We start from the raw sequence: 24,316 nt of genomic DNA on the forward strand, positions 1-24,316 counted from the left end.
TATTTAAACCTGGGGTGGGGTGTCTCCTTTTGTGTTCCACTGAAGAAAGTCATACAGGTTTGGATTTTTGGGTGGACTATTCCTTAAAAAAAAAAACTCTCACTAAAAGAAACGGTGGCTGCTATGTTAAAATTGTATGACCAGGTGAATACTAATTACTTTTTCTCAGTAACCCTGCAATGTTTTTTGACATTTTCAGTTGCAGAATAAATAAATCATGGGTGACAAATACACCAGTGAATAGGGTATTTCTACAATGGCATAATGTATCCACTCGAAAGGTGTCAATTACAAAGTCCAACAACAGAGCTGTTCAGCTGTGACGTCAATTGTAGGCGAACCCGGAAGAGAATTCGCCATGGGTTCCCTCTGGATTTTCCTAATGATGGTTTATAATAATGGTGTTTTTAATTTCTGTGTAAAATAAGGTCTGTAGTAAATATTAATGATGATATGTGGACAATTTGTTCTACAATGTAAATGACACACTTTCATACCTCAAATTTACATTCTGAAGCTGCAGTGTATTTAAAAAAAAAAAAAAAAAGAATTTAGTTCAATATGATTTCAAAATACATGTTTTAAGTATGACTGTCAGTTTTTAAGAATTGTACAACTAAATGTCCACGTATCAAGTATTGTTTACCCCAAACCTTATTTTTAAGTTAAAAAACCCTATTATAAAAACCCATAGGAAAATACAGAGGTAGTAACCCATGGCAAATTCTCTTGGACAACAACCTCAACAGCTCTATGTTGTATCACTTGTTTAGGAAGATGAATAAGAGCAAAACAAAATAAAATTACTTAGTGCACCTTTAAGGAGTCAACTGTAGAAAACTGCAAACATAATAGCTAGAATGTATGATGCCACATTAATACAATGCAGTCTTATTCTTGGTCAATCATGAATATATTTTATGATGGTACAGTTGCTTGTTACAAACAAAACTTATTGTGAGGGAATGCAAACTATTTCAGAAAATAAATTCCCTCCCTGTCCTCTAAGAGACTCCGTAGCTTATAGTTCTAGGGGAAAATCTATAGATTATGAATATCAAGCCAAGATAACATAAGCAGATACTGAATAATGGAAGATTCCATATAGCCTAGAGGGAAAATCCCAACCCTCCACCATAACCAACAGTAAGAGACTGGGATGTCTGATGCTAGTGTAAAGTGTAAAAAGTGTCTGGAGAAATGGCTCTTGCACTCTGGGACTAAACATGCTCTTTAGAGAAAGATCAGCATGATCTATGAGAGTGAGCGCAATGAGATGTCAGAAAAACAAAGTGAGAATTAAGGTCTGGCATAGAGGTGGCCAAGTGGACATCTACAGGGGACACTTACTCTGGCCTTTGGATAGCATGTCATCTGGGTTGTCCTGTGGAGCAGTCAGGAAAGAAGCAACAAGAGAGACAACAACCACAACAGTACATGGGTTACTGAGACAGTCTGAGGCCTGGTCCAGCCACTGGACACAGCAGGCACCAAGCTTTTCTGAGGTTCACACACCTTTGTCCGCTGGATATGTAAGCACATGGTGCCGTTATGTCTAAAGAGGGCTAGGATGCCCGCTGTGCCCAGTGGAGCAGTGCCCACCTCTGTCTTTATGACCTGCTACCCTATTCTTGCCCAGTGGTGCTGCTTTCAGTGGCGGGACTGTCTGTACTTACGGTCCACATCGCTTGTTTCCTGCTCACTCGCCTCCTTGTTCTTGTAGAAGGGGAACTTGCGGGAAAAGAGGTTCTTTTTACGCTTGTCATTGAGGGACTGCTGAGGAAGTAAAGGAAGGGGAGGGCAAAAGAAAAGAAGGGCAGGGAAAGATGTCTAATGTACGTATGGAGATAATAAAATATGGGTTTTCTGCTCTTGGATTTGTGGATCTCTGATGGTTTAATCAACCATTTCAAGTCAAATGCCACTGCCATAATAAGTCATTCACAATTTATTGTAGATAGGTGTTAACTTTCTGTTTTAAGTGGTGGAGGACAACACAAACTCAGAAATATGTATGAAATGCATCAAGAACTGAAGTGAAAAATTAATGGATTGGAGTATTAGACCCAAAGAAACACAAGAGAGAAAGCTTGTGAAGGCAGATGGACAGAGTGGCTGTATTTGCATGCAGAGGTTGAGAAGCTTTGTGAGGGTGCCAGAAGCATGTGGAGGCCTATAACTGCTTTGATTTTGGCTACTTTCCTTATCAGCAGGACAAAACAAAGAGCAAGTTTGGCTGATTTCCTTGTTCACCATATTTGATGTATAGGCACAAGGACAGAAAAAAGAGCCTGTATGTAAAATTCATACAATTATTAGTATGGTTAAGTAGTTCTACAAGGCTGTATTTTTTGGAAATCAATGAGTATTGGCAGCGACGCAGCATCCTGATTGCAGGTGCATCGCATTCAGCATGTCAGGCATATCCATTCTAACACAGAGATCAGTTATAAGCCTAGTGGTTTTACACTGCAGATTTTTGAAGAGTATTACAGTAGTAAGTGTATGAAAAAGGTTCTGATATAGGACAGGAGTGAGGGAAGAGTGAGGAGAAGAAGGGGTGGTGTACAGAAGGACAAGCAGTCCAACATCAATGGCAAGCGTATTGTCTTCTGTTTTCCTATCATGCATGTTTTGCCTTTATTGGCATGTTAGACAGAATGTGCTATGACTACAGGTCTGGTCTTTTAACTTATTTGCCTTATTAATGAGTTACAGATGCTTCACAGTACTGTTATAGTATATATGTTATATAACATGTGGCCCCGCTTGGGCCTGCAGCACTTGCGGTTACACATGCTGTTAATTTAGACTGGGCCATTCGTACGGCAGACTGATTAGTACATGACATTCAGAACATTACAATACCACTGAGCGCACTGACTGAGATTTATTATTACAACTGGTCAAACTTTCACAGAGGTAGGAACATGAGCAAAAGCAATTTTAAATGCATTTCAATTGTATTTACTGTTAGATATTTCGCTTTGTTGGACACTAACACCACAACTACGCAAGACCTCCATTGCAAAACCTAGTTAGCTTCCTACCTAGACAGCATTTTAAACAGAATGCGGTTACAAAAAGTAGACACCAGCCATATTTATGCTGTCTTCTATGTCTAAGAAATCTAATTTTGGCCAAAATCTAAAGCAGCATCATGTATCCTTTGTGGACAGACCCCCCCAAATGTATTCAAGATGGTGGACAAGTCAAGAAAAATCTATTGTGTGTGCTTTGTGCTGTATTGTAATGCTTTTTACAGTATTTCATTGCTAACTTAGCAACATGCTAATATCAAACTGAAGTCTGTCATGTGACACAGTTTGTGTCACTTGTGGAGTTGCTGCCAATGATGAGTGTTCAAAATCAGTCACCTATAAGTGTCCATATAGTTTAGGAGGCTGCCTAAGTCTGCTCCTTATGTAGGCAGTAGACAGCAGACAGCAAGGCAGTTTACTAGGTTTTGGAGAGGAGTCTTAGCAGTTTGACTGCTTTTAGATGACATCAGTATCTTATCTCAGTAGCTATGCAGGTATGAAATGGTTTACTCACCCCTTTCTCTCGTGACTTCGAGTTGAACTTTACTGTCTTTAATCTGGCTCTCTCCTTCTTCTCCACTCTTGAAGGAAAACACACAGGATTAGAGTAGCTGTTGATCAACATTTAATCCATTTTACAACACATTTAAAGCACAAATCCCCTTTATTAGGACATAAGCTCAAGACAAGTGCTAGGGGATACTGAAGATGAGCTATCAGCAAAACATATAGGATGACTCAGGTCCAGTCCAGATTCAATGTCTATGACTCTTTAACAGTCTTTTATTTCCCAGGTATTGTTGAGGCACCTTCCAAGGAAGTAGGCCATTGGAGATGGCATGTTAAACATGCATGAATTATCAACAGGGAGCCATATTCATATGACCGCATTGGATCAGCCGAAAAGCATCCTAATACCAGGTGGAAATGGGGTCTAAGTCTCTACACTTAGCACACATTTTTAAACATAAAGCTGAAACAGCCGAAGTGTCTACCACATTCTGACTCAAAAATATTAGGAGGTGTTGCCACATCCTTATACAAATATCTTGAGAAAATGATTGTGTAAGTAACTGATCATGTTTAACATTTTGTACTTGTTTTTGTGCACCTCTGTGCTATTTTCCATTTGTTTCCTTATGTAAACACATGCTGGACAGACGTCTTTGAACATTGCACAGCATTTCAAGTAAAAAAAAAAACTAAAATGTTTTAAAATGCATCTCGAGACGTTCTGTTTCATTCATTGCTCTATGTCTATCTTGATTTTAGCGCAGGTGTTGCAAAGATTCAACGTTCTGAAGGAGTTCTGTCTGCAAAGAGGACTTCATGTGACTTTTACACTGTTAGACATAATTCCAGATTACAAAGTTTTAAATGGTAAACGGTAAAATCTAATGCTTTTTTCTCTTCAACACTAGTGTGCTGAGGGGCCACTGTGCCTTGTTAAAACTGTGTATGTTTACTGTTACTATACTGTTACGAATGTTGCCAACTATGCTTACATAAAATCCAGTCTACTGCTTCAAAACTAGGAGAAGAAATGGCAAAGAGAGTAAGGAACTTCAGGTTCAGGTCGGCTTAAGATCTGTCTGTACCGGTTGGGTTCAGGCTTTATTTTAAGGCCTGTGCAGACCTCTAATTTTTGTAAGCTAGCTTCATTCGCTCACCTCCTCTTGCTGGGAATAACGCCCATCTCCTCCACCTCTCCTTCAGCAGTGACCTGCCGTGCCTGCCACCACTCATCATCTGAAGCATTCACAACATGCAGGATGTCCCCAAACTTGAAGTTCAGGCCCTGGCTGGGCAAACCCGAATCCTTTGTTTTATCATAATCAAACAGCGCTCTGCAGAAAACATCAAAAAGAGAAACACAGACTCGTCCTTTACATTTCAGCATGTGTGGCAAAGTCTGAGTAGCTGCTCTGAAAATGCTAGCTTCCCTCTGATATCTATTATGTACAACTTAATCACTTAAATGAGTGCATGAACTAAATAAAAGTAATCTCTTTCTAACTATTCAATACAATTAAAAATAAATAAATAATAATTAAGAGTACTTGTGTCCAGTTTATAGTTCTATATGGTGAATTGTAGATGTCTGTCCAGTACCTGACATATAGCGATCTCTTCTGACTAGTCCTCAGGGATCCCGAGCCTGAGCTAATGCTGCTGTTCATCATCTGCTCTCTCAGGTCATGGATCTTGGCCTCAAATCGGCTGTACTCTAAAAAACACAAGGCAGCAAATCATCAACACTCTCAGAGTGGTGCTGATATACAAACCTTTTTTAGGTGCTTTAGTTTGTTCAGCCACTCACCAGACATAACACATATATACAATTAGATATGTGTAGAAGATATGCAAGACTTTAAACAAAAAAATTGGAGCAACATCATGAGGAAAAAAATGTGTTGCACATTTGATGTCACACATAGTAGTTTGAAGTTCAGCAGCATTCTCTAATTTACACAAACAGATCTCCACACCAAGTTGGGGAGAAAATGAGAGAGAAAAACTGTTTACTCTGACTACGAGCAGTACTTATGGGGGGTCCAGTTCTCTCTCCAGTGGAATCAGAGAGCAGATAACCACCTCTGAAACAAAATACCACCTCTGCATGCCACAAAGAAAAAAAGTCAACAAAAAATGAAAAAGTTATCAGTTATTTAAAGCCATTTGAAAATCAAAAAGCGCCTTTTTGAGTGATATTCATAAACTAGCGCACCTTACGCAGTTTACCATTTACTAATCACACTAAGTAAAACAGTACTTACAATCAGCAACACTGGGGTCAGGGGTAATCCTTGAAGCAGTATGCACCCTTTCGTATTTAGATTTATATACTGTGGAAGAAGTCTACTTGTCTACTACCTGATTTCCAGAGCTCAATGACAGTGTATTACATACTGTCTCTAGGAGTGAAGGAAATACTGTAGGGCGATGTTCATGTTCTCTCTGTGTAACCCCTCCTGGACAACATACTCCTCCCTCTTTCGCATCTCTTTTGAAATCTCTCTTTATGTGAGAGTTCACATGTGCAATTTTACATGCTTACAATGTTAGGTACTCTCCAAGTACTATAAAAACAGTTAAAGTGGTATGAAAAACACAGCTGTAAGTAAATGTAATTCTATATTTTTCAATTATTTACAGAGTGTTCAAAGGAGATTTAGATGGCCTAAATAATGCAGCCATTTACTCAAAGAGACACTACACTCATAAATGAGACTTCTATTGTCTTCAGTTAGTGTCCAGAACTGAAAGGCTTATGAAGAAGCCATTTTAAAAGGAACAAAGTAAAGACCATTAGACCACTAAAAATTTACAAGCATTGTTTAAAGAATAACAATGGCTTATAGGACAGGATGTGTTATCAGCTTCGGGTGATTCTATATCCATATATTATTTTTATGAGTTCTATTTAAGGGCCTGACATGACTAAAATGAGCCAATAGATGGCTATAAAACTGGAGTATTGGCTTATTGGCTTTTTACATCTCGTTATAAGACAGCTAAGCGACTCCTGCTGATCGCTGATTGATTTCTCATTTGTTATTAATGGGCTGTCAAAATGTCCTTCAGTGAGAGCCTCACCCTCTGGTCTGTACTGAGCGACAATGGTGACGGTTTGTCCGGCATTCTTCAGGGCTGTTGCGGCCTGTTCGTGAGTGGCACTGCGTAGGTCTGTTCCATTTACCTGAGAGAGGGACAATGGTAAGTCAGCAATTTTTGCATAAACTGGGCAAAGACAGTTCACCCACTTTACTCACCCTAATGACTTTCTTCTATGGAGCACAAAAGGAGATGTTAGGCAGAATGACAGCCTCGGGCACCATTCAATTTCATTGTATGGAAAAAAAGTGAATGGTAACAAACAAACTACCCAACATCTCCTTTTGTGTTCATTGGAAAAGAGAAAGTCATACAGGTTTGAGTAAATGATGACAGAATTTTCATTTTTGGGTGAACTATCCGTTAGTGCAAAAAAGGCTCAGTTCATCTGCAGAATACTCCTGATTTGATAATTGTCTTCAGTATGAGAGGGTCAAATTTCAGTGGCTGCTCAAATACTCACAGACACCAGGCGGTCTCCTTTCTTCAGCTCTCCACACAGATCTGCAGGGCCTCCAGCCAGGATGAAGGAGATAAAGATGCCCTCTCCATCCTCTCCACCCACAATGTTGAAGCCAAGCCCTGTAGAACCTCGATGCAGTACTACCTTCCTTGGCTCCCTGCATAAGCATGGGGGGAACTGTGAGAAACAGTCCTTGTACATCCATATAAACACATGACACAAAACTTGCAGATCCTTTGGGTAGCATGTACAAAGTGTTTATTGCATCAGAAACAGACAGCTGGCACAGAAAACGTTTCCCAAGACTTAAACATTATACATTTTAATAAGAGACTAGAGTGCTAGACCTAATATTTCAACATTCCTGAAATATTCCGTTAAGAGTGTAAGATTTGTGTATATAACTGGCCTCTTATGGGGCTTTTCCACTGCACGGTACAGCTCAACTCAACTCGATTTTGCTCACTTTTTGGGGTTTTGTGGATAGTACCTGGTACCCGTGGATAGTACCTGGAACCCGTTACTTTTTTAGTACCACCTCGGTCGAGGTTCCAAGCGAGCCGAGCCGATACTAAATGTAACGTAAAAATTCTGCAGATCACTGATTGGTCAGGGAGAATCGTCACTACCAGCGGTACTGGATTTCCGAAACGTGACATCAACCCGCTAGTTTTAAAGTTAGCAACAGCAATAGCACCATAATTTGTTCATGCGACTTTCGAATTGTGAAAAAAGAAATGGCTGTGCGCAAAACCACGCCAGGGTCAATAAACGAGGTGCAGACAGTCCACTCGTTAGCGATAAGCGAAACGAAAAAGTCTCTCAGGAAGTGTCTCAGCTGTTGGCCGCAAATGGCTAACACCGGACCTACAAACAGTGTTAAAAAAAACTTAAAATTGACTACAGAACCATCAAGGAAAAGTGGAAATGGTTCGACCAAATGGACACTATCTAAACCAGCGAGCAATGGGAGGGAGGGTGCCCTGGACTGGCGTTGATCCACGATGAAGGATGGTATGTTTTGTTACGTTAACTCTATACTCCGCTTAAAAAAAGATTCACTTTATTTAGCTGACCAGCTACTGGAAGCTTGCTTCTATAACAACCAGGCCAATTTAACTGTTACACTTGTGAAAAATCACTATGCAGCACAATAAGCTAGTAGCTAACAGCTTGCGGTCGTGTTATCATTTTGATCCATTTGTATCGTGTTTAAGTTGATGTCACGGCAGTAGAGGCGGCGCAACTATGACGATGAGCCTATAATCCCAGCCACGTTGAGATGGCAATAACTGCAGTGCAAAAGCAAGCTCACAAAAGTAAAGCGAGTAGAGTTGAGGTGATTCGAACCGTGACGTGCAGTGGAAAAGTGTCTTAAAATGCACGGCTGGTCTGGTTCGACTCTATTCAGGGTTCCCACTCTTTTCAACAAATACATTTCCATGACATTTCCATAACTTGAAACCTAACCCTAAAGCCTTTCATTTTGAAAATGGTACCGAAATCACATAATCGCAAATTTGTAAAAAATAAAACCACACCATTGAATCCTAAAATGGGTGGGGATTAGCGGCACATCGTTGTCTCTTATTGGTCAGGTATTCTAAATAACATGACATATAAACTCGCTGGCGTGAAATTTCAATCCAATTACAATTTTAGTGCCCCCAACACCCCGATTAAATAATTTAGGACAGATCATAATACATAATGTACTAACTATAACAAAATTAGATGATTTTTCCATGACTTTGAAGATTTTATTAATTTCTATGAATTTTCCAGGTCTGGAAATCACAATTTTAAAATCCCCTGATATTTCCAGGTTTTCCATGTCCGTGGGAAGCCTGTCTATTGCACATAGCATTATTCTACACCACAAAATATCCTGTGGTTTTTCGCCATAGCTCTACGTTTGAATACTGATGCTATAAGGTAGCATGAAATGTCTCAACAACTCTGCTTACACAAACAACTTATGTTGCTTTATTTGTATATTACTCTAGGTAGCTGCTATATGAGGACAGTCCCTGTAACGTGTATAACAGGGATAGTCAATTGGCAGCTTGTGGGCCAAATTTGCCCACCAAACATTTTTGTCTGACCCTTCGACTGATTTTTGATCAAGCTGTCTCGCCATCTGAAATACCAGAGTGCTCTCTGTGCACAGCTCAGCATTCATAGGCATGAGCCTCAGCAATCAGCAGTAGGTTTAACAATGCTCAATGGTGCATGCAAAAGCATTCAGCCATCATTAGTTGTCCAGACTGGAGTACATGTTTAAGCTTTTCTGGCAATAGTTCAGTTACACTGTTTTGCTAAACATGGGTCGCATTGTTTAGGTGAGCATTTGATTGCTTCTTTTTGATCAAATGTTTTTATGTAAAAAGATCAGTTGTGTGGAGTGCAGTCAAATCTACAGATGTAAAAAATTATCACCGCAGATGTAGAAATATTGTCAGCACATCTTAACCAACAAAAGAGAAATAATTTCCGAATACCAAACGTTCAAAGAAAATGCGCTGAAAATGTTTGCATTTATTCACTATTATTAAAGTGTCAAACGGGCATGTCTCATCGGTTCAGGGTCTGTAGGGCTCGTAAAAAAGTGATACTGTGAAACCGAACCTGCAAATATCCTGAATATATTTGGTTCTATACAGCTGTGAGTCAGCCCTCTCAATCACAAATAGCATCAACTCAGCTTGTTTTTCTTTTGACAAAGATTAACTGCACAAAAATCTGGCTCCTGCGCTGGCTATTGTGTGCAAATTCACATTTACAAAGTAAAGTTGATCAAAATGTATTTGTTAGTTAAGAGTATAAGTCATGTTTGTTCTTCAGCCAGATTTTACAGAGCAACATAGCCTGACCTTAAAAAAATTATATTTCAATACAGTACACCTTGTGACTATTTTAATATGAATAAATGCACAGCATTAGTGGTGCTTTTTAAGTAACATTTTACATGCAATGAAAGTGCTAGCTAAGATAGATATGGAAAATATCTTGGTCACCTTCAAGTTTTCTTCTGGTTAATCTGGCACCTGCAAGAATGTAGTTGAAGAGCCCTGGTGTATAATGTCATGCACTTTTGATAAAGGCATTGGATAAATCAGTGTTTCTCAAACTGGTGTTTCTCAAATGTGGAAAATGCCTAAATTGTGAACATTGTTTTGCACTTTTGTAATCAAATAAGCAATAGAAAAAAAAGGAAAAACTACTCAATATAAAGCTAATGATAGTTTAAAAATTCTACATAAGAGAAGTTTAGAACTATTTATTCTAACAGCCTATACAGTGGATATAAAAAGTCTTCACACCCCTGTTAAAATGCCAGGTTTTTGTGATGTAAAAGAATGAGACAAAGATAAATCATGTCAGATCGTTTTCCACTTTTAATGTGACCTATAATGTGTCAATTGAAAAACCGAAATCTTTGTGGGGGAAAAATTTAAAAACTTACAATAAGTTGCATAAGTGTGCACACCCTCTTATAACTGGGGATGTGGCTGTGTTCAGAATTAACCAGTCACATTCAAACTCATGTTAAATAGAAGTCATTACACAACTGCCATCATTTAAAGTGACTCTGATTAATCACAAATAAAGTTCAGCTGTTCAGTGTAGACAGTCATCATCAAGTGGAGAAAATATGGCACAACAGAGACATTACCAAGAACTGGACGTCCCTCCAAAATTGATAAAAAGATGAGAAGAAAACTGGTCAGGGAGGCTTCCAAGAGGCCTACAGTAACATTAAAGGAACTGCAGGAATTTCTGGCAAGTACTGGCTGTGTGCTACATGTGACAACAATCTCCCGTATTCTTCATATGAATGGGCTATGGGGTAGGGTGGCAAGACAGAAGCCTTTTAAAACATCCAAGCCCAGCTGAAGTTTGCAAAAAGAAACATCAAGTCTCCCAAAATCACATGGGAAAATGTGTTATGGTCTGATGAAACCAAGGTTGAACTTTTTGGCCATAATTCCAAAAGGTATGTTTGGTGCAAAAACAACACTGCACATCACCCTAAGATCACCATACCCACAGTGAAGCATGGTGGTGGCAGCATCATCCTTTGGGGCTGTTTTTCTTCAGCTGGAACCGGGGCCTTAGTCAGGGTGAAGAGAATTATGAACAGTTCCAAATACCAGGCAATTTTGGCACAAAACCTTAAGGCGTCCGTTAGAAAGCTGAAGATGAAGAGGAAGTTCACCTTTCAGCATGACATGACCCAAAGCACACATCCAAATCCACAAAAGCATGGCTTCACCAGGAGAAGATTAACATTTTGGAATGGCCCAGCCAGAGCCCAGACCTGAATCCAATTGAACATCTGTGGGGTGATCTGAAGAGGGCTGTGCACAGGAGATGTCCTCGCAATCTGACAGATTTGGAGTGCTTTTGCAAAGAAGAGTGGGCAAATATTGCAACGTCAAGATGTGCCATGCTAATAGACTCCTACCCAAAAGAGTGCTGAAATAAAATCAAAAGGTGCTTCAACAAAGTATTAGTTTAAGGGTGTGCATACTTATGCAACCAGGTTATTGTGAATTGTTTTTTTTTCTTCCCCTCAAAGATGTCAGTTTTTATTTTTTTCAATTGAATTGTTCACGTTATAGGTCACATTAAAGGTGAAAAAAGTTCTGACATGATTTATCTTTGTCTCATTCTTTTACATCACATGAAACTGGCATTTTAACAGGGGTGTGTAGACTTTTATATCCACTGTATAAAAAAGTTGTAGATTCCGGACCACAAATTAAGTGTGAGGACTCATCCCATGGTAACAGCGACTCTGCTTGGTGATTTAATCTCGCTTCAAGATGACTAGAGTGGAAATTACTTTTTACACGCGTTATTTACAGGAGTTTCTGCAGATTACTTTGGACAATATCCATCATAAATTGAGACACAGAGCTGTTACTTCATCTGGTAAAAATAGAAGGGGTTAACAACATGTATTTCAAGTTATACAGAGTGTGAATATACACAAGCCTAGACAAAGTATACCTCTTTCATAATATAAGTTAGTATTAATTGATGATTGACTATCAAGCTTCTTGTTAAATCCGTGGTGACTAGAAACAATCTGGTGATTGCTTGTGCTCACTCTGAAATGAATCTCTTGTGTTGTCGTATTCCTCACTTGATAATTGCTGTACAATCGCTGGATGTAAATGCAATTGAAACACTTTGCACACAGAAGCCTCACACAACACGACAGTAGTGCTTGGCAGTTCTGCAAGTTTTATATTGTATGCATTTAAACTTATTGGAACTCACTGACCTAATTTTATACTTTTAGTAAATCATATAATATTTTTTGTGATGGTGGGTGTGGGGCTTGGGTCCACCAACAAATTGACATCATGAAAGGGGTCCTTGGTTCAAAAAAGTTTGAGAAACCCTGGGCTAAATGACAACTAGCTATACTTGCATATGACACATAAATATGAACATGAACATGGTATTTAATATAATTAATTACATAAAAATTAAAAAAGAAAACAATCAATGTATTTCAAGAGTAATACCAGTGAATGCATTGAATACAATAGTAAACACATATGGGTCATAGAGAACCCATTTTTTCATTCAAGGGTTAGTGATGCAATTCCCTTATAATTAAAAAAAATATTAAACTAAATGTTAAGTCAATTCACATGGTCCAAGACACCTTAATTGAGAAATGCCTGGAATGGCAGATCAAAACATCACTTCATGTAAAACTTACTGCCAATATGTAGCCGGGTGTGCAATGTTTAACCAATTTATGTGTTCAAGGGTTAAAGTATGGCAATTCCTAAAATTACATTGGATCAAACCCAGTAAATCATCACAAGCACAAGTTTCTCAGCCTGCCATATGCCAGTGAATTACAGTATATCAAAGTTCAGATCCTCTCAACTGGTTCTAGAGCATCTGGCCTATCAAACTGCTCATGTTATCATCCTGAACATCATGGATGTGCAGTAATGCACTGACCTTTTCAGGCAACACATTACCTTATTGACAGGGTTGGGGAGTAACGGAATAAATGTAACGGGAATACATATTTAAAATACAAAATATAAGTAACTATATTCCACTACAAATACAATTTAAATCATCGGTAATTAGAATAGAGTTAAATTGAACAAGCATTTTGATTACTGAAGAGATTACTTTACTGAAGAGATTACTTTGCAATTTATTTAATTTTTTTTTTTCATTTAATATTTAGTCCTTTCAGATGGAAAACATTTATACATATAAATGATGTGATCCAAAGTGCATTTGAACAGCAGTGAATCACTTTCTTATGATGTGTGCATTCATACGAGCAGACAGAGAAGTACGTTTTAAGTAAGTCTGGAGCAGAAATAAACCTTGTGTAAATTGTCAGTTTTATGTTAAAGAACTTGGGTAGCAGAGAAAGAAAATAAAAAGGTGGGATACCCCAAAGAATGTCAAATGATGGAGCTGCTTCTATCACAGTTGAGCACCTGTTAATATTTCACAACTTCTTCCTTACCAGCCTTATGTAGGCAGAGAATGGAGGCTGGGGAAAATGGAGTGAGAAGATCATGGATAAAAAGAGGACGATGATGATAAGGAAGAACAGAGAATGCCAAAAAAAAAGAGAATAAGCTCCTGGGAGCCAATGAATGTATATCCAAACTGATTAAAGGAATGAGCAAACTATCTCTTCAACTAGTCATATAAATAACCCTGAAAAAACAGTGTCGTTATTGAGACAGGTGAATTGTACCTGGGGATGTCATCATCGCCCATCATGGTCTTTGGGGTCGGGGAGTAGCGTCCAGACTGCACTGAGGGCAACGGTTGGTTCAGAGAGCTCAGAGGGCTGATATGGTTTTCCATGTGCTGGGAATAGGCTGGAAAAGAGAGGGGAAAACAGATTCATTAAAACAGAAATAAAAAGTTCACAAAAACAAGTAAAATATTGGAATGTCTGTATAAGCTTGCACCAAATGGTTCCACTATCCCGTAACAGCATCACAAGTCCTACAAACTTGCATAATTATATTCTACTTAGCATTTACACCGTATTACAGGTTTGAAGCCTTATCAGCAGCAGATGCACATTGACAGTAAATTATACTCTGGGCTAAGCTTTTAGCACCTGGGCCTCCACTGAGGCTCTGCTTACACAGATATCCATGTGGGTGAGTGAGACCTGGGGGTTAGTGTGAAATTGAGCATAAACTATCCTTATATTACCAGGCTGTCTCTCTTTGTCTCTCTGTAAATGTCTCATTAGATGCAGACAGTTAGCTGAGCTCATGACAAAACTCTGCCTGGTTATCAGTGCCAGAGACCAGTTACATATGCAATATCAAAGGACAAGTTTAAAATATTACAATATGCTATTGCATAAAAAAAATAAAATAGGAGAGAATAGCATATAATATATATACAGTGCATCCGGAAATTATTCACAGTGCTTCACTTTTTCCACATTTTGTTATGTTACAGCCTTATTCCAAAATGGATTAAATTCATTATTTTTCTCAAAATTCTACAAACAATACCCCATAATGATAACATGAAAGAATTTTGTTTGAAATCTTTGCAAATTTATTAAAAATAAAAAAACTATAAAATCACATGTACATAAGTATTCATAGCCTTTGCCATGACACACAAAATTGAGCTCAGGTTCATCCTGTTTCCACTGATCATCCTTGAGATGTTTCTACAACTTCATTAGAGTCCACCTGTGGTAAATTCAGTTGATTGGACATGATTTGGAAAGGCACACACCTGTCTATAAAAGGTCCCACGGTTAACGGTGCATGTCAGAGCACAAACCAAGCCATGAAGTCCAAGGAATTGTCTGTAGACCTCTGAGATAGGATTGTATTGAGGCACAGATCTGGGGAAGGGTACAGAAAAATGTCTGCAGCATTGAAGGTCCCAATGAGCACAGTGGCCTCCATCATCCGTAAATGGAAGAAGTTTGGAACCACCAGGACTCTTCCTAGAGCTGGCCGCCAGACCAAACTGAGAGATCAGGGGAGAAGGGCCTTAATCAGGGAGGTGACCAAGAACCCGATGGTCACTCTGACAGAGCTCCAGCGTTTCTCTGTGGAGAGAGGAGAACCTTCCAGAAGAACAACCATCTATGCAGCACTCCACCAATCAGGCCTGTATGGTAGAGTGGCCAGACGGAAGCCACTCCTCAGTAAAAGGCACATGACAGCCCACCTTGAGTTTGCCAAAAGGCACCTGAAGGACTCTCAGACCATGAGAAACAAAATTCTCTGGTCTGATGAAACAAAGATAGAACTCTTTGGCCTGAATGGCAAGCGTCATGACTGGAGGAAACCAGGCAACACCATCCCTACAGTGAAGCATGGTGGTAGCAGCATCATGCTGTGGGGATATTTTTCAGTGACAGAAACTGGGAAACTAGTCAGGATCGAGGGAAAGATGAATGCAGCAATGTACAGAGACATCCTTGATGAAAACCTGCTCCAGAGTACACTGGACCTCAGACTGAGGACGAAGGTTCATTTTCCAACAGGACAACGACCTTAAGCACACAGCCAAGATAACAAAGGAGTGGCTACAGCACAACTCTGTGAATGTCTTTGAGTGGCCCAGCCAGAGCCCAGACTTGAACTTGATTGAACATCTCTGGAGAGATCTGAAAATGCACTGCCCATCCAACTTGGAGCTTGAGCGGTCCTGCAAGGAGAAATGGGAGAAACTGCCCAAAAATAGGTGTGTCAAGCTGTAATTGGTGCCAAATTGCTTCAACAAAGTATTGAGCAAATGCTGTGAATATACTTATGTACATGTGATTTTTTATTTTTTTTTTAATACATTTGCAAAACTTTTTCACATTGTCATTATGGGGAATTGTTTGTAGAATTTTGAGGAAAATAATTAATTTCATCCATTTTGGAATAAGGCTGTAACATAAAAAATGTGGAAAAAGTGAAGTGCTGTGAACACTTTCCGGATACACTGTATAATAGCTATACTTAATCTGATCATCACAATACTTTTCCCTAGCTGAAAGCAAAAAATATTTTCTATTGCAGGGGCTCCCAATACAAAAGATAAAAACTGTGAAATAGCTATAACCATAAAATATGCTAAATTTAACAGAGATAAATGGGTATTTCTTTAACTTTGGGGAATTTTGGCACCGTGGACTTTTGCTATAACATTTTTCACACTCACTGTTTTGTTTTGTTTTGTTTTTTTTGTCTACAAACAAATGTCCAATATTGCATGCACATGCATCAACAGGAGACTTATCTATTTTTTTCTGAAAGTCATGAACTTCCCACCACAGTGTCTCTTTAACATTTGTGAAATAACATGGTTGACTCCACTGCCTTTCAAAGGTTAATTTCATAGCAACCATTTTATGTATCCTAAATACACACTATCAAATAATATTTTCACACTTTCAGCATAATTTGGCAAAATTACAGCTTGATTGCAAAATATATAGCTTGTTTCATCTCAAGACATTTTTGTCAGCTTGGTTAAAATTACACTAACTTTTGGGGGAAAACTAGAAAAGAAGGTATTTTTTCCCCAAAGGAAAAAAGCTGAAATCTGTTTGAATTAAAATCAACCCCTGGGACATGAAATTGCCTGACACTGAAGAAACACCTAAATACCATAAAATATATCAGATAAAAGAATGTAGGAATTCACTATGTGGCATTTTTGCCCCCACACTAGAAATATGTGCAAGCTTGTCACTTTCTGTAGCATTTTGTGGCCCAAGCCTGGCTAATTTTTGACACTGGTCTATATCCAGCTCTCCTGTTTGGCTAGTAATGATTTTGAGACGAATACTGCACCGTGGAATGTAATAGATTGAGAGGCTTAGCTGCAGAAACCTCGCTTTACCCTCAGGCAGAGCAGAGCGGAATGGAGCAGTGCGATAAAAAAAGCTTAACAGATGGTGATATGCACGCTTTATAGCTCTCTGTGGGGACAAAAAATATAATCTACTGACACGAAAAGGCACCCCCTCTGCAACACACTAACCAAATCAATCAGATCACTCTGCCCTCAATACAATAGCTCTCGCAAAATAAGATAAACCACACTGTTTGATATTCGAAAGCATGACATTTCCAAACTATTTTGCTCAGTGTTATGTAACCGGTGTTATCTCCATTCTGTGTCAAGCTGCTGAATGATTGTGTTCACTAAACAGAATTATTTCTCATTCATTAACTCAGGTTGGCTCTCTGTAACCAGTGTGGCATCGTTCCACTTGCTGCCTTCTCCCCTACATTAGGATATTGCTGCTTGGATTAGCAATACCGGCTTGATTGAATTTGCGATTTGTCTTTCACGCCTACAAGTAAAGCAGAGCAAAGCATTCTTGTCTGCTGGCTTCACTGTGATGGCATGGGCCGTCTTAAGGATAATTTCAATCTTTCTGTTGCAACATCAACCCTGTCTCTCGTAAAAGTCAGTGACCCTTACCCATTTAAACTGTTCATTCTTTTCATGGCTCCATGTGCTTTGAAGGCATCAACATACATTGACTCTGGTATGATGCAAATAATCCTCCTAACCTCATGACTTACTTTCTTCCATGGAAGACAAAATTAGATGCTGATGCACAATGATATTGACAGACTGCCTCTGTCACCTATCATTGTATGAAGAAAAAAAATAATACAATAAATGCGAGTAGTTTTCTGGGGCTGGCAGTCTCTAACATTCTGTCTAACTCTTTGTGTGTGTGTGTGTGTGTGTGTGTGTGTGTGTGTGTGTGTGTGTGTTTTCTATGGAGAAAAGAAAGCCATATGGGGTTGTACCAATATGAGGGTGTGTAAATGATGACTGAATTTTCAATATTTGGGTGAACAATCCCATGACATCAACAATCACCCTCATGTCATCCTAAATGTGTATGAACACAAACAAAGATTTTTAGATGAATATTTCAGCTCTGTAGGTCTATAAAATGTGAATGGGTGCCAGATTTTTGAAGCTCCAAAAAGCACATCTAGCCATCATAAACATAATCCATTAGACTCCAGTGGATTAATTAATGTCTTCTGAAGCTGCTAATAGAGTATCAACTTATGAATATCTATGCTAAGGAGGCTTAAGCTTATGTCACGTGAGAAGCAGTTTGAACGCCACCCTCGTCAACGTGCAAACCACAGCTGGCCGTAAGCATTTTTGGTAAAAATAATAATAAAAATAAATGTATATAAATGGTTTTTTTTTTTAAATATTGATCTATTTCTTACACACACACACCTAGCATTTAGATTCAGAAGACATTAATTAATCCACTGGAGTTGTATGGATTTCTTTTATGATGGCTGTGTGTGCTTTTTGGAGCTTCAAAAATTTTACACCCATACACTTGCATTTTATGGACCTACAGATCTGAAATATTCTTCCAAAAAATGTATTTTGTGTTCTGCTTTAGAAAGAAAGTCATACACATCTGGGAAGGCATGAGGGTAAATGAGCGAATTTTCATTTTTGGGTGAACTATTCCTTTAAGGTCAGGGACACTCTTTCTCTTCTAATAGTTTTAACCCTGGACCTATTACTTTATCTGTGTCTAATTGGCCACAAATTGTAACCGATATGGGGATGGTTTTGTTTAATTGCTCCATACACAAGGGGGATCAGAGCTAACAGCAGAGTTGTTCTGGCTTTGACTTTAAAACAGTAGTTAATCCTTCACTGTACTGGGGTACATGCCGAGCACCTAGTTTAAGGATTACAAATTTGTGTCTAAAGGGAGTTGTGCAGGACATATCAGAAGAGGCAGAGAGATCAAGAGCCCTTTATGACAAAAGCATGTCTGATTGGGTTGTGTGGTGACTTGTCTGTAAGTGTGGCATTGCGTGTCTTAGGTCAAACAGCAGTTGGAGTGCTTAGCAGTGGCTGATTATGTAAATGCACTGAAGGCTCCCATGGGCTGAAGCTGGATAACTTTCGGAGGTGACTCTCATAAAACAAGCTTAAGCTAATTGGGGAATTTTAAAGACAGAGACCAAGAGAAACACAAGCAAATTTTGTCCTCCATTTCCATACATCTTCATATTCAAAATAGAGGCCCATTAGTGTCCAAATGCCACCCAAGATATTTGGTGAAAACACTTGGAAAGGTACTGTAATGCACCTTAACGTGATTATAATTTCTTCAGAATGTGTTGTAGGCTTACGCCATTAAATTGTTAATTCTGTGACCCTGCTTAATTTATAGATAAGTCTTATCTGCCTGTCTACATGACAGATTACATTTCTATTTTATTTACTAGTTTACATCAAGTCAGACATGATGTTTTTCTTGATTCATAATGACTCAATATTTAATGTAACATCAGTATTATTCTTCATCTTACATTTGCAGTCACACATAAACCAAACCTCCCTGTATTCGCTAAATGCAAACAACGTTCAGTAAAGATTGAATCTTCTAACTGCTGTTCTTCTGTTCAACACAATGCTTCATGAATTTATTTCTTATCCAAATTTACATTTTTGAGCCAGTGAATGTAAAATCTGGTGCATTTTTGTCAGTTTTCCTGTAAAGTGCAAATTGCCCTTCAAAACAAATGAATGCAATTGTTGTTAATGGTACACCTCACTTTCTTGTGCTTCAGTTTTGCACACTTAGAGCCTTGTTTCTGGCTACGCCACTGCTTCAAAAGTCAAAATACTAAAAAGGTAGTCCACACGTCAAGCTCCTGTCACATGACTCACGCCTCTCAACGCAAGTGCCATGTGCCGATTTGACATCCATATGAAAGTTGTTACAGATAGCGCCATGGAATGATCTCAGAATTTCATGATATGCAATTAACGTTGTGTCGTGCAACTCATCGTATCTAAATGCACACAGGATCAGCTCCTCTTCCATCCTCCGTCTTGATTTTCACATGGTACCTCCTACATACTGATAAATCATGTGAATCATCTGGCAATCATAAACTGAGCTTCGAAAGATCAGTGGCAAACAGAGTCAAAGTTGAAATTGTTTGAGCAATGCTTGGCCGCGTGGCAACGCTATTGTTTACTACACTGCAGAACGTTGACACAAACCATCTAAAAGGACCTTAAGGACAGGTTCATATATGTTTGCCCCCTTTCTTCTCAATCAAAGAGATGTAAATCATGTTTATTGACACATAAGAATGATGTTCTCTTCACCACAGATTCAAGCCAGGTCACAGCCCTTAGCATGAGTCATTAGTCTCAAGTTGGGGGTAGGAAGACATACAGAGGGGCATTTGTGCAGATGTACCTTCACCTCCCCTGCACTCAGACACAATGTAGGCTTTAATGGCCGCGGGGGGCAGTGCGCTCAAACAAGAGTAATCGATAGTAGTTTAGTCCTCTCCTCTGTGGGCTATTAGTGCTCCCGCTGGCAGGGCTAAGAACAGAGCACAGATCAATAAACTCAGTATGACAGTTATTTTTCCCCCTCACATTTCTGGTTTTACAAATGAGCAAGCAGCGCTGCAGCTTGAAGTTTCCATTGAGGTGTAGGTAAAGAGAGCAGTGGAGACTGGGGAAGTTTTGAGGAAGTTGTGAGTGGTATTAATGTATACTATAACTTCTTTAAAAGTTTCCTACCTCAATCTTCAGAATGGCAATGGGCATGTTACCCTTCAATGTCACACCCATGTGTGTATGTTAAGCTTTTAATTTTAAACCATGTGCATTAAAGCGAGTTGGTCCCCCCTAACAGCTTCCACTCTTCCGAAAAGGCTTTCCACTAGATGTTGGAACATGGCTTCAGGAATTTGCGCCCATTCTGACACAAGGACATTAGTGAGGTCAGGTACTGATGATGGGTGAAGGGGCCTGACTCATAGTTGGTCTGCCAATTCATCACAAATGTTCAGTGGGGTTCAGGTTACTTTCAATTATCTAACTGGCAACTCCTTCACTGTGCCATTAATTAATCATTAATAATTTCATAGCATTAGAGTACAGTGATTGATTTAGCTGATAGTAATGGGTCATTGAATAGTGGAACTCACAGTTGGTGATGTCGGGAGGGGCAAAACTGTCATTCATGAAGACACTACTGGGTTTAGCCACTTTCAAGTAGACCACATCTGGGGTATTTTTCAAGGCAGTCACGGCATGCTCATGGGTAACCTCCTCCAGGCAGGAGCTATTCACCTACGACACACCAATACAGACAGAAAAACTTAAGTCTCTTTAACAAGTAGATAGTCATCAATAATGCAGACTAAAAATGTTTTCTTACAGCAAGAAGTTTGTCTCCTATTTGCAGCCTTCCATCTTTGTGTGCTGCTCCACCTTCAATAATCTTAGTAACATAGATGCTATTGTCCCCTGGGATGTGCTGATTTCCAACACCCCCTGCTATACTAAAACCAAGACCTGGGATCCAAACAAAGGCAAAGGGTTAACTTATGACAATACCTCAACACACAGATTAACCTCTTATATATTTGGCATTATGACCTATAACATCTCAACATGCAACAATATGGAAAAAAAAATCAGGCAAGATCATAAAAAAAATCTATTAATATAAACATCCTTAACATTCAAACGTGCTATACTAAACATTCTAAATCACACAACAACATAAAAAGGCCATTTTGTAATCTTCAATTCCAAGAACAGAAACAGATAAATAAACAGAGGTAAATTATTGCAAAAAGACAAAACAGTCCAAGGGAGTGGAGTGTTTCCATGGCAACAGCAGATTAAAGTCTTTTCTGTGTTGTAAAAACACTGCAGAATGTTGTGGCTGGCCTTAAAATAGCCCCATCGTGTGTGTATGCATTTATGCCTGTGTAGAAGAATCTCTTGATAGTGGAGAATGTGTATAGACTGCGGTCGAACCATTGTACACTCTCAACTCTGATCGGATATTAATCCCAAGAAGTGATGTAGCAGCACTCCTGCTTCCTTCACAGTATTACACTGAGGATTAGAGGCTTGGGTGGAGAAGCAGGAATAATAAACACCAAGAAAACTGCACATTTCATTTGCTGAAATTGAAACTCTGTTATTCAGTTTGTTATTTGTCCTTGTTGATGCAGTTGACCTTGTTGTGTCATAAGAATTACTTCATATATAGCAATTTATTTCCTGGATAATTTACACATTAATCTGTTTTATAGCCTATGTAACAGCAGGAGACAAAAGGAAGTTGCATGATGATGTACATTATATTGAACCACCATTAGTTTGGTATTCTAAAGAAGTATTGAAACATGCAACATGGTGCACAATAGTTCTGAGTAATATTTTAAGATGCATTGTATGCAGTGAAAATACTGTCCTGTATTGACAAAGCACAATAAAGTAAATTTCCAAATCAGTATAACTGTTTTCAGCAAGTTGTTTAGCAAAAGACAACCAATCCTAAACTAAATAGTGCCTTATTAAATATTCATGCTCATTGCACTGTCGCAGAAACTTTCACAAGCCGTTTACCGTAATTTCCGGACTATTGAGCGCACCTGAATATAAGCCGTACCCACTGAATTAAAAAAAATATATATTATTTTGAACATAAATAAGCCGCACATGTCTATAAGCCGCAGGTGCCTACCGGTACATTGAAACAAATGAACTTTACACAGGCTTTAACGAAACACGGCTTGTAACAAAAATAAATAGGCTTTAACGAAACACGGCTTATAACAAAAATAAATAGGCTTTAACGAAACACGGCTTATAACAAAAAATAAAAAATTAGCAGTAAACAGTAGCCTACCAAGAAAGCTTTAGTTGTCTTTTTGCACTGAGTCAATTCCTCACGCTGCTGTTTCCAACGTCATATCATCAACTCATTAACTCTTTCCCCGCCAAACACAGAATTTTCCGGGTTTTATGAAAAACCGCTTCCCCGCCAAACACGGAATTTTCCGGGTATCCGTGTTTTAGGTGGTATACGGTAAGGAAGACCCGCGCGCATGTTTTGAAAGAGTACGCAACTCTTTGATCAAAGAAACAGACTGCGATCATCTCAAACGTGAAGAAGTGGAACACCATACTAATACTAAAGCACTTGTTTGATAAAAATGCCTTTTTCTCAGCTTTTTGTCCGAAATGTTGTTTTTGACAAAACCTACCTCCGTTCAAGTGGCAATAAAAAAAGAACAAATGAAGATAAAATAAAATCGTTTTTTGCCTAAAAGCAGAGGCTCAGATCTTTATTTTGATATATAGCATCTTCATATATTCATGGAAGAAAATATTCTGCGGGCCATTAAAATTTAGCGAAAATCGTCAAAAACCCTGGCGGTGGCTGGCAACTTTTTTTAAAAACGCTGGCGGGGAAAGAGTTAAGACCAAGCTCCCGTGCAGCAGCTCTTTTTGCTTTTCCAACAGCCAGATCAATCGCCTTCAACTTGAAAGCAGCATCATATGCATTTCTCCGTGTCTTTGCCATGATGAGGGTGACAAAATGACTACCGTAATCAGAATGATGGAAAGTTTGAGCGCGCTCGATTTAATCTAAACAGTAAACAAAAAAGTTGTTTGACCTTAACCCGTTCGGCAATTTCATTGGTCTAATGATAGCTTCATGTCGCCTAAAAACTGAGCATGTCACAGAATGTTTTTCGTTTTTAAAATAAAATTTGAAAGCGGGAAAAATCCATATATTAGCCGCGTCATTGTTTAAGTCGCGAGGTTCAAAGCGTGGGAAAAAATTTGCGGCTTATAGTCCGGAAATTAAGGTAGTTTCAGCATCAGATGGAAACAGCTAAAAATGTGGGGAAATGAAGAAACAACTTTACACAGATAAGGATAGCAAGGGATTTTATCACACTAAAATCATGTTAACATGTATAATGTTAACGTCTTGTGGCTATACTTTTGAAACCGTGTGTATTTTTATGTTTATAGACTGGCCCCATTTCCATTGCAACCACAATTTTTGTTTTTTAAATGAGGCACGAAACGAAAATTATTTTTTGTGATAAAAAACTTTATGTCACAAATGCTGATAAGTGAGCTTAACTTTTATTCAACCCGGAACATTACTTTAATTACTAACCAAGAGTTAAGTATGAACACTGAAATATGAACAAAATAATCCAGGATTGGGTTAATCCAGGGTGAAAAATTAAGTGTCAACTTTAATATCCAAGGTAGACAGTAAAATCTCCAAATCTGAACTAAAAGTATTTTCACTCAGCATTACAGTTGGATGCACTCAATTGCACCACTGTTCTTG

The 24,316-nt window shown here is 38.7% G+C and overlaps 1 protein-coding gene across 15 annotated transcripts in view; it reads right to left on the reverse strand.

Moving 5' to 3' along the window:
• Positions 1–24,316, reverse strand: part of dlg1b (discs large MAGUK scaffold protein 1b) — a 145,601-nt gene that overhangs the window by 16,933 nt on the left and 104,352 nt on the right. For 6 of the 15 annotated variants that reach the window (XM_052133254.1, XM_052133250.1, XM_052133246.1 and 3 more), the window contains 9 exons: positions 21,362–21,498; positions 21,129–21,273; positions 13,877–14,003; positions 7,120–7,276; positions 6,639–6,741; positions 5,154–5,268; positions 4,712–4,888; positions 3,556–3,622; positions 1,351–1,384 (listed from right to left, as the gene is read on the reverse strand). In XM_052133254.1, coding sequence (XP_051989214.1) covers positions 1,351–1,384; positions 3,556–3,622; positions 4,712–4,888; positions 5,154–5,268; positions 6,639–6,741; positions 7,120–7,276; positions 13,877–14,003; positions 21,129–21,273; positions 21,362–21,498 — 1,062 coding nt within the window. Of the gene's footprint in view, positions 1–1,350; positions 1,385–1,676; positions 1,777–3,555; positions 3,623–4,711; positions 4,889–5,153; positions 5,269–6,638; positions 6,742–7,119; positions 7,277–13,876; positions 14,004–21,128; positions 21,274–21,361; positions 21,499–24,316 lie in introns of all 15 variants that reach the window. The other 9 variants (XM_052133251.1, XM_052133249.1, XM_052133247.1 and 6 more) reach the window with 2 other exon arrangements.

The sequence above is a fragment of the Xyrauchen texanus genome, chromosome 9 (assembly GCF_025860055.1).
Source record: "Xyrauchen texanus isolate HMW12.3.18 chromosome 9, RBS_HiC_50CHRs, whole genome shotgun sequence".
Taxonomy (NCBI): Eukaryota; Metazoa; Chordata; class Actinopteri; order Cypriniformes; family Catostomidae; genus Xyrauchen; species Xyrauchen texanus.